The sequence below is a fragment of the Parastagonospora nodorum genome (assembly GCF_000146915.1).
Source record: "Parastagonospora nodorum SN15 chromosome Unknown scaffold_9, whole genome shotgun sequence".
NCBI lineage: Eukaryota > Fungi > Ascomycota > Dothideomycetes > Pleosporales > Phaeosphaeriaceae > Parastagonospora > Parastagonospora nodorum.
In genome coordinates, this window is record NW_001884557.1 from 187392 (window position 1) to 198106 (window position 10715).

Here is a 10715-nt window from a genome sequence, read left to right on the forward strand (position 1 = left end):
AGTGACAGTCTCTTCACTGCCATCATGGAGAAATCCGACCCATACACAGAGCGCATCGAAACCGTCAGAGTATCCTCTCCAACAATGAGCGATACTGAGAAACAACACCACGACGATGCCGTCGGCGCAAACCTCGAGCTTGACGAAAGCTCTCCGCCACCAGGATACTTCACATCAAAGTTCTTCGTCGGCACGATGGCAGCAATCGGCCTTGGACTGATGGCAGGTGTTGGTATGTATTCTTGATCGAGATTTGCAAAGTATCGAAGCCACACTAACACGAATTGCTCTTTTAGCTGCTTTTGGTTACGCAGCTCCAATCCTCCCTCTAATCAACGCAGACATCGGGCCCGTAAGCTCTCTCTGTCTATCCTCAAACCAACCCCTCCCCAATTCCCACTTCATGACCTCCCGCCTTTTTGCGTCTCACTAACCTCCTCCCCAGGATCCAAACATAGTCTGGGTCGCCCTCTCCTACACCCTCACTTCCGCCGTAACCCTCACCATAATCGGCCGCATTTCCGACATCTTCGGGCGCCGCTGGGTCTTCGTCACTGGCTCCATGCTCGGCGTGCTCGGCGCCATAATCTGCGCGACAGCGCAATCCATCCCCGCCTTGATCGTCGGTACAACAATCATGGGCATCGCGGCCGCCACGCAACTTTCATATTTCTACGTCATGGGCGAACTCGTACCGATGAAATACCGCCTCGCGGGCAATGCATTCTGTTATCTGTTTTGTATTCCCGGGAGCGGCGTGGCGCCGGTGATAAGTACGAGTTTTATCGAGTATTGGCCGGGGGTTGGGTGGAGAGGGTGTTATTACGTGCTCATTGGGATTCAAGCGTCTAGTTGCGCGTGTTGGATTCTCTTCTACCACCCGCCTACGTTCTCGTGAGTGTGAATCCCTAGCAAGCTGTCTCAGAGTCCTGGTCTCTCTAACTGTTCGACACGTTTAGCATGAAACATGGTCGGGACGCGAGTGTGCTGAGATATATCAAGGACTTCGACTACACTGGTACGGCGCTGTATACAGGTGGTCTGCTGGTGTTCATGATGGGATTGAACTGGGGCGGGAGCGTGTATGCTTGGTCCTCGGGATACGTGATTGGGACGATTGTAGCGGGATTGGTTGCACTGGTGTGTTTCGTCCTGTACGAGTGCTACGTGGATTTGAAAGAGCCGTTGGTGCCGATGCATATCTTCAGTAACTATTCATGGAATGCTTCAGTCGTACTGACGGGCTTGGGGGCGAGCGTGTACTACGCCTTCGCCATTGTGTGGCCGAGTATGGTTGCGGTGCTGGTAAGTCATTCCCTTACAATCCATCTTGATATAAGATGGAACTAACAGTGGAATTCAGTACTCCGACGGCGGCGCCATGAACTCCGCCTGGCTATCCTCCCTTGTCGGCCTCTGCATCACCCTAGGCCAAATTGTCGGCGGCTTCTCCGGCAAGAAAATCGGGCATCTCAAATGGCAATGTGTCGTCGGCATCACCTTGGGCGCGATATGCTTCGGCAGCATGGCAACATGCGGCGTCGGCACCATGTCGCGCGCCGCAACCCTCCTGTCCTTTGGCGTCTTCTTCGTCGGCTGGACTGAAGGCGGTACGTCTGTCCCATTTCCCTCTGACCGTTGTGCAACCTGACACCACTAAAGCTGCCATAACAATCGTCACACTCGCCGCAAAAGACCAGTTCGCACTCGGCACCGCCTCAGGCGTAGCAGGTTCCATCCGCTTCCTCATCTCCTCCATCGCCGCCACAGTCTACACCGTGATCCTCTCCAACCGGCTCACCACCACAATCGCCTCGCAAGTCCCTCCCGCGCTGCTCGCTGCGGGTCTGCCATCAACCTCCATCCCCTCGTTCATCTCCGCATTCGCGCTGGGGCCCACAGCCTTCGCCGCAATCCCAGGTGTTACGCCCGAGATCATCGCAGCGGGCAGCAGCGCGTACAAGCAAGCCAATGCCGACGCATATCGCACGGTGTTTCTGAGCAATATTGCGTTCTCGGGCGTCGCGATTGTGTGTAGTTTGTTGCTGCCGGATGTGGATCATTTGTTGACGGGACAGGTTGCCACGACGCTGCATCGGGGGCGGGATGAGGGGCTTGTTGCTGGGGAGAAGGAGTGAACCGGGGAAGTATGTGTTCTCCATGTGCAGTTGAACAGCTGTGTTTCAGTGATCAAACATACCTCGTGTGGATGTGGATGTTGGCTGCAATCCTTTCGACTCTCTGGTTCTACTATTGACCAGTGTTGGTCGGGAACATCGTAGACTTTCCTGGCGGAGAGACTACTTTATAAGTCTGTCTTGCTATTGTTCTCATCGTTACGAACCGCACACCATTCCCATGTGCGTAATAGATAACCTTTGCCGCGAATCTACCACACATAGGTCGCCACGAAGGGAAGATTGGAACGGACGCCGCGGTCCCCACAATTTGCTTTGCCATAAAGAAGAGGTGAAGCAGGCGAGGTCTGAGAATCCATGCTAGGCAATCACAGTACAAGCATTTAGTGCTTCAACATAAATGTCGATACCAACTTCATATTTTCACACAAATATTCACAACAAAGTAGAGTATAGCATAGATATTCATTCCATCATCAATCATCCCATTCCCCCTATAATCTTTCTTATTGAAGAAAAGAACAAAATCTTATCCACCGGCACAAAAAAAGCCCCCCCAACTGCCCAATCAAGCTTATACAAGCTAACTAAATGCCCCGCCTCGTACAGCAAAGGGCTAGGTAGATAAGAATAAATATGGTTCTGCACATCTGCTCGGACTTTGCCCAAGTGACTCGCGCCCTTTCCATAGATGATATCTCTCTCGCAAATCGTAGAAAGCAGCGAGCCTGCCATTCGCTCCGGGGGGATGCTTGCTCGAAATAAGAAGAAGACATGAGGTGCCCCGATATATTGTCGCCCAAAACAAGTATAATAAACGCCGGTACCCATGCCCATATGTCCCAGACGCGCAAAATGCAACGCATCCTTCATCGTTGACAGAAAAGTTCAATTTCACCAATCTGGCCGCCGCCGGGGTTCATGTCTCGTTGCTGCTCTTTCCAGTTTTCAAAAGCTTCTTGCACGTCATCGTCGCATTGTATGCTGACATACGTGTTTTCGCTGTCGAGATATTTGAGCTTGACTTGTCCAGAGCCCAACGAGACTGACGTTGACCGCTGAAGCTTCGCATCGATTCGGTCTTTTAGTGATTGGAAGCTAATGTTTGTGCTGACGACCAAAACCATCGTACTGCCAGCCGAGGGGCAGTGCACCTTGACCTTCAATTGTGTGGGTATATTCGAGTCCTGTTGCGATAGTGGTGGCGACATATTCCTAGAATCCATGGATGCTGGAGTCAATGTGCCCTGACTTCGCTCGAAAGAAGACGCCGGGGTCATTGTGCGGGGCAGAGACGGTGCGTAGTTTTGAGCTCGTAGTTGCGGTGCTCCGTGGTAGTCGGTGTTAGCTAGCTCAGCCGCGGTGCGTTGCTGGATAAGGCGATCTCGCTGGATCGCTGGGGACTGGGTGGCAGCTCGTGGAGGCGGTTGGTTGGCCGGCGAATTGTTCTGGCTCCTATTTATGATTGCGGCATTGTAGGCGTAATGTGTCGGGAAAGGTGGTACTTCGGGCACTGGTGGCTGTGGTCCATTCGATCTCCTGCCGTTTGGATTCAGATTTGAATTTATATCGGGGCTACTAGCCGCCCTCAACCGGCCCTGAGAAGACATGGCTTGGGGTGGAAGCGAAGGTCGACTGCGCGCTGGTGCGTATTGAGCTGATCCTTCTCTTGCGCCATTCCGGGTCTGTGCAGGCGCTGTGTAACGGTTGTTCTCTTCATGATTATAGCTGTTTGGCGGTTGCTGCCGTGGAAAGGGGAAAGTACCCGCAGAAGCTGAGCTTGTCCTGGCATTGGAGTAGGTTGACATGGGCGTCTCGGCCGTGGGCGAAAAGTAAGACTCCTGATTGCCACCAGATTGCAGTTGCTGAGTGCGCAAGCTCAGTGGTGGGCCGGCACTGCCCATGGGGAAGCGGGGCGGTGCTTCGCTTTCGCCAGTCGTCGATCGGGACCGTATGGATGCCGCTGAGCTGTTCTGCATATTCCTATAACTATCTCTTGGGTAGACGGTAAGTGGGTCGACATCTTCCTCGTCGTCGTCTGCCTCATCCTCGCGGTAGGGATTCTCCAGGACTTGGTCGCGCATGTATGCAAATTGGGTATCTGATGGTTTTGAGGCAGTCGTGCTTGCGCTTGCTCGCGCCTGGTCCTTCCATACACGTCGCTGCATGTCGACCTGAGTCGCCCACTGCTTCATTTCTGCCTCGGTCGGGAAGCGGATGATAAAGTTCTCGATGCCAGGGTCGCCTTTCCAGAATATTTGGCATGTGTACGATCCTGTATTGTCAGATTTTGTGACTGCATATCTAGCCTCTGAACTTACCTGGTTTTTGTAGAGAGATGGTTTCGGTGACGTTCTGCATGAAGATGCGGCCCTTGAGCTGCAGCTTCGGCTTTCCGTCTTTGGTAACGAGTGTCCTCGTAGACATTTTGTTCTTGGGCTTGTTGACATTGATCTCTTTGCAGCAGAGCAGAATCATTTCGAATAGGTAGATCTTGTACTCGCGCTCCTCATTCTTCGAGGACATGCTCTCGCCCTTGAGCACTGTGTACTGTCCATAGAGGAGCAGATCGCCAAAGCCTTCGATTCGGTGGCCTTTCCAGTCCTCGACAAGCGTCTTGAGCTCCTCTACAGCCTCGACGCGCTCTTCGCGGGCGATGGCATCATTGGTGCCCGCGAGGACGGAAGATGCCGCTTCGATGCCGCGGGAGATGTCGTCGCGGCGCCCCTCGTCCAGGTCACCCTTGTCGCGCAATTGCTGTCCGCTAATTAGCACTATATCTGAAGCACGTGGGTGCGCGTCTCATACCGAAAGCAGAAGTGGGTATTTGGTCAGCCGTTGAAACGGTTTCAGAAGGAACGACGTGAGCAGCGTCGGAGATTCGACCATCTGGCGCATCTCGGGTGATCCTCCCGTCTCCTTGAGTTTCTCAAACTCGCGCATGGCAATCTGCTCGCATTTCTTCTGGTTCGCAATGTAGGGCTCGTAGACCTTGAAGGCCTCCTTGTAGAGCACAAATAGATTACCCCAGTTCTGCTCCTCGGGCGGCTGGGCGTTGGTCTGCTCGACGCGGATGAGGAAGCGGCGCTGGAAGTCGAGCAGGGCATTGAGGTTCAGGAAGATGTCGTGCACCTGGTCGCCGCTGATGACGCCCTTTTCCTCGACGAGCTTCTTGAACTCCTGCAGCAGCTCCAGGTGCTGCACGTAGGTGCGCTCCGTCTTGACGAGCTCGTCGATGATGTGCTCGCGCTGGGTGCGCTTGGTGGTGGAGGCAAGGTCGCCAATGGAGGCCTGGGCGGCGTCGATTTTGCCCATGGCAACAAGCGAGTCCAGCACGCGGTTGACGACGTTGGTGACCTGTCTCATTAGCCTGGGCCCGAGCGGGGGGTCGCACAGCGGGGGGGTCTCACCTTCACGAAGCCAGTCGTGTCGTCGCCGTACAGGTCGCCGAGGATGAAGCAGCTCTCCTGGGGGATGCCGAGCTCGCCGACGCAGCTCTGGATGAAGCGGTAGGTGGCCATCTTCTCGTTCTTCTTCAGGCTCTTCTCGTCCGTCTTGGAGTTGGGGATGCTCAGCAGGGTGCGGGGCTCGAGGGCGTTGTACAGCTCCATCAGCGGATAGCCCCTCCGGAAGGTCCTCCACAGCAGCGTCACGGGGTCTGCATCGTCGTCGGCCTTGTCCTCCTCCTCGGCCATCCACTCCTTGAAGCCGGGGATCAGGCGCAGGCGCATCTGCAGCTGCAGACAGCGCTGGAACAGCGAGGTGTCCTTGTCGGCGCGCTTGTTGAGGACATTGTCGCTCGCCTCGACGGGGCCGCCATTGACGGGGGTGCTGCTGGCGAAGGTGGGCGGCGGCTGGCCCCCGAACAGCGTGCTCGTCGAGGTGGCCTGGGTGCTTTGGGTGTCGCGGGCGCTGCTGTGCGAGTAGCTCGAGTACTGGCTCTGGTGGCTCTGGTAGCTCTGGTGGGACATGAGGGCGGGCGGCCCGGTGGTGCTGGCGATGCGGTTGTGGGCAGCGGCGGCGTGGGCGTGGGCGGCGGACTGGGAGACGACCTGGTGAGAAGTGTGAGCGCGCCCCAAGCCCGAGTGGAAAGCCAATCCTCCTTCCATGCTAGTTCTTCATCTCCTTGCAGTGCAGGATAGGCAAGAGCGAGTCCAAGCGCTAATCGCTAGGCAGGGTCTCCACCAGCAGTCACGGTCACGGTCCACGGTACCTCGCGGGCGGGCCAAGCCAGATTATGCACGCGTCGGAGCCTGCAGACAGATGCAAGATGCACGATGCACGATGGCGCAGCGGGCGGGTGGTGTTATGCTACGTGCTGGAGCCTGGAGCTGGCTGCGAGATGGGCGACGGCGACAGTGTGGTTGCAGTTGCAAGAGCGCTTCAGCGGGCGCTCTGAGCCTCAATAGGGGCGCTGCGTTTCATCCAAGCCCATCGTCGGGCTGCATCACGTGACCGTCCTCCAGCCTTAATGCCTGACGTTTAGCCGTCTCTCCAGGGCCGCCGTTCAATGCTGCCCTTCCCTTCACGCTGCGGTGCTGCACCGACGCGGTCCGAGAGGGACGGCGCGTGGGCCTGCGCTGTCTGCCGCTCACTACAGCTCTTCACCACCCAGTAGGTTTGCCTGACAGCTACTCGAGAGCCTCTGCGCCTCCCGTGACCTCCCTCATGTCACGATGCAACGTCTATTCGCCTTCTGCAGTCCCGACTTCGGCTGCGATCGCCGTGCGCGCAGCACGGTCCGTGGACATCACAATCAACCTCGCCCTCCATCACCTCGCGATATGCAGTACCTTGGCCAACGACTTCACCGCTCCTTGCATCGTCAGCGCTGCGGCGCCCATCTACGCGCCACGCCTCGCAGCACCCCATCGAGCAGTATGTATTGGCCGCCGCGATGGAGCAGCCGAGGTCGTCTGATCAACGGCGCTTGCAGGACGAGCTCCGACGAGGTATCTGATGGTCGCCGTGTTCTGGCTTCATAATATGCGTTCCTCCGGCATGAGTTCATGCGAGCCACAATTCCCCTTTGCTAGTGACTTTGAACACGTTCGACCATTTTTAAGCTTGCAATAGCTGGCTGACTGCTGCCGACAATATGCCATAAGGTGGGCAATATACCTAGCGGGCAGCGTGCCGTTGCGACGCATGAAACCTCGAGCCCGCCCAGACGTGCACATGCAAAGATTTCACTTGTTTCAATCAACACCACACTGACTGGTGAAGGCTCTGAGGGGTACAAAGACATGCAGGTGTACAGTACCGACGTCTGCTCTCCACACATGTCCTGTCTGTTTTAGCCCTGTCAGCTACGGCTAGTGACAGATGGGTGGTGTCGTGAGCTGGGGTCCACATCGGGCGCTCGGACGACGATCTTTAGGCGGAAGGGACGACCACCACATGCTTCTCGAATCTCAATCTCGAGGCTCAGTCACGTCACCACTGCGACCTGTCCAGACTCTGCGCACTGCCAATTTAATCGCTTGAATCACTTGCACTGCCTGTCGCGCTCCCATTCTCTGCGCGCGCCCTGCCACCATCACCCACATGACCTGAACTTGCGACCCGCAGGCAACAGGGCGAACACCCCAAAGTCCATGATCAACCCCATATAATTTTCCCTCTCCACGCCGAATACCGCAACCACAACTCTGCCCTGCGACAACTCTCCCTTCCGCACCAAATCTCCCCCGCCGCAACCCAACATGGCCGGCCCACTTGGGAGCCCTGCTGCCCAGTTCTCCGGGCCGCCGTACATGCATCCTTTCCGCCCCGCGTCCTCGATGAGCGCAAACAGATTCGACGAAGGCTACTCCGAGGAGACACGCAGTCAAAGTGGGAGCGACATGGTCATGAGGAGCGATTCGCGGCTGGCTGACGATGGGATCCAGCCTGACTCTCCATTCACCCTGCCCGACTGGGTCATGGCCCTGAGCGAGGGCGAGCGAAGTGGTGGGTAGCACTACGTTGGTTCTGGTGTTTCATACTAACGTGTCCTAGAATTTGCATATGCCATCCTACGGTCATTACGAACCTCATCGATATCAGAAATCGTGCAAAAGCTGAACCCGTTGCTCCACCTCGATCCCGTACTGCATCTCCCGCCCGAAATCACCTTCCAAATCTTGTCATATCTCAACCCGGAGACCTTGCTGCGCTCGTCGACGCTCTCCCGAGCATGGAGGAACCGGGTCTTAGACAGCCCGCTGTGGAAGCTATTATTCCGTCTCGAGGGATGGAATAGCAACTTTACACAAGTGCGCGCATTCGAAGAGGAACAAAAGCAGAGACGTGTCGAGGGCAAGGAAAAGGAGCGCAAGACGCGACCACGAGCCGCCGAAGACGTCGAGTACGATAAGCCTTCGAGCAAGAAGCGTGCGCGAGAGCGACAATTGTTCGGCGATGGCCCACCAGGAAACAGCATACCAGAATCTGCGGACGGCAGTTCCTCCTGGAGCGAGCAACATGGACTTGTCGAGGCCGACGACAGTCCCACGGCTCGGGCAGAAGATCGGATGGAGGGCCTATCTTTCGACAACGACTCGTCCGTTGAGACACAGGAGCGAAAACTCATTACTGCTGGGAGCTCATCCGCGGCTGACTTCGATCTTTCGGGGGTTCCAGTACAACCATCATTATTACTGCCTGGGTCGGAACCCAAAATCAACTGGCAATATCTGTACAAGCAAAAGCGACGACTTGAAGACAACTGGAACGCTGGACGATTTTCCAATTTCCAGCTCCCACATCCTAACCACCCGGACGAAGCTCATACTGAGTGCGTGTATACGATACAGTATTCGGGCAAGTACCTGGTTAGTGGTAGTAGAGATCGAACCATAAGGGTCTGGAATCTCGATACCCAGCGCCTGATCCATCAACCACTCACTGGCCACGAAGCTTCGGTCTTGTGTTTGCAGTTTGATGAGCGACCTGGGCAAGATGTCATCATCTCCGGAGGCTCCGACTGCAGAATCATTCTTTGGCGATTCTCTACTGGGCGTATCATCAAGGAGATTGAGAAGGCGCATTCCGAGTCTGTCTTGAATCTGAAGTTCGACGACCGGTACTTGGTCACTTGTTCGAAAGACAAGACGATCAAAGTGTGGAATCGCACGGAGATCATGCCTACTGATGACACCTATCCTTCATCGACACTAAAGTCTGCAGCGAAGTTTCCTTCATACATCATCAACATGCAAGAATACGTTGAGAGCCAACATCTGTACCTGAAACCATTGCTTCCGTACAGTCTGATTATGACTTTAGAAGGTCACGGTGCGGCTGTGAATGCTATCCAAATTCTGGGTGGAAACATAGTTTCAGCATCGGGGGACCGCAGTGTCAAAGTATGGAATGTACGGACAGGTGCTTGCATACGGACCTTTTCGGGCCACAGCAAGGGTATTGCATGTGTGCAGTTTGATGGCCGCAGGATCGTCAGTGGCAGTTCGGACGAAACCGTGCGCATATTCGACCAAGCAACGGGGGCCGAAGTTGCCTGTTTACAGGGCCACACTAGTCTCGTTCGTACTGTGCAGGCTCAGTTCGGCGATCTTCCAGGCAATGAAGAGGAGCTTGAGGCACAGGCACGAGCGGTCGACCGGAACTTTTTCGATGCGCAGAATAGGGGTCTCGTCTCAAATGTTCTTAGCAAGAATCAGCGGCGAGCTCGGAACGCAGGGTCAAGAGATCCGAAGGCTATATTTGCCTATGGCGCAAAGCTTCCACCTGGCGGAGGTGGAAGCAAGTGGGCCCGCATTGTTTCCGGTTCCTACGACGAGACCGTCATCATCTGGAAACGCGGACCTGACGGAGCATGGGAAAAGGCACAGACCTTGTACCAAAACGAAGCCGTTAGGAACGCAGGAGGTCGACCTAGACGACCCGCCGTTCTCCCACAGGCAAATGCTCCTCAAGCAAACCAGAATCCACCTCAGAACAACCCGCCACCGGCACAAGCTGCGCCTCAAAACAACTTCCAAGCCCTCGCCCAGCAGGCACAGGCACAAGCGCAGGCAGCACACAATCTCGCTCAACAAGCACAAGCGCTTCATGCAGCTTCGCAAGTTGCGCAGGGCACTAATGCCAACGTCACAACCGCTACCACAAACGTGACCACGGCAGCCGCAGCGGCTGCTCAAGCGGCTGCTCATCCTGCACAAGCAGCTGCACAACCACCACAAGGCGCAGCAGCGCATCATCACCACCATGGACATCATCACCACCACCCGCACCCCCTCGCTGGCCCGCTGAACAACCAGGGCACCAATTCGCGCGTCTTCAAGCTTCAATTTGACGCTCGCAGGATCATCTGCTGTAGCCAGGACCCAACGATTGTTGGATGGGACTTTGCCCAGAACGATAAGGATATTATCATGGCGAGTCAGTTCTTTGGCGATTCGTTCTAGAATAAGGGTATCTTGCGTAGGGCTGCGGCATTTGGGGAGTTTCGCTATCATTACGTCTTTTCAGTTGGAGCGCAAGGGCATATTCATGGCGCATTGTTATGCGTGTATTTCCGATTGGGCACTGGTTGGTATGGGAAAATGAATGCATAGCATGGACAGGAAACGA

General features: G+C 55.6%; 4 protein-coding genes across 4 annotated transcripts; 3 read left to right on the forward strand and 1 right to left on the reverse strand.

The window, feature by feature from the left end:
• Window positions 1–24: 24 nt before the first annotated feature.
• On the forward strand, window positions 25–2138 carry SNOG_06160 (hypothetical protein; the record flags this gene model as incomplete). The annotated part of the gene is made up of 5 exons (XM_001796490.1): window positions 25–232; window positions 459–773; window positions 1037–1305; window positions 1364–1610; window positions 1663–2138. The coding sequence occupies 5 exons, from the start codon at window positions 25–27 to the stop codon at window positions 2136–2138; spliced, it is 1515 nt and encodes a 504-aa protein (XP_001796542.1).
• Window positions 2139–3007: 869 nt separating this feature from the next.
• Window positions 3008–6247, reverse strand: SNOG_06161 (hypothetical protein; the record flags this gene model as incomplete). Its single annotated transcript, XM_001796491.1, has 5 exons — window positions 3008–3541; window positions 3812–4413; window positions 4460–4902; window positions 5002–5495; window positions 5549–6247. 5 exons carry the CDS (start codon window positions 6245–6247, stop codon window positions 3008–3010), a joined length of 2772 nt encoding a protein of 923 aa, XP_001796543.1.
• A 567-nt stretch (window positions 6248–6814) lies between these two features.
• Window positions 6815–7098, forward strand: SNOG_06162 (hypothetical protein; the record flags this gene model as incomplete). Its single annotated transcript, XM_001796492.1, has 2 exons — window positions 6815–6877; window positions 7018–7098. 2 exons carry the CDS (start codon window positions 6815–6817, stop codon window positions 7096–7098), a joined length of 144 nt encoding a protein of 47 aa, XP_001796544.1.
• Window positions 7099–7843: 745 nt separating this feature from the next.
• On the forward strand, window positions 7844–10549 carry SNOG_06163 (hypothetical protein; the record flags this gene model as incomplete). Its single annotated transcript, XM_001796493.1, has 3 exons — window positions 7844–8090; window positions 8187–8953; window positions 9059–10549. 3 exons carry the CDS (start codon window positions 7844–7846, stop codon window positions 10547–10549), a joined length of 2505 nt encoding a protein of 834 aa, XP_001796545.1.
• Window positions 10550–10715: the final 166 nt, after the last annotated feature.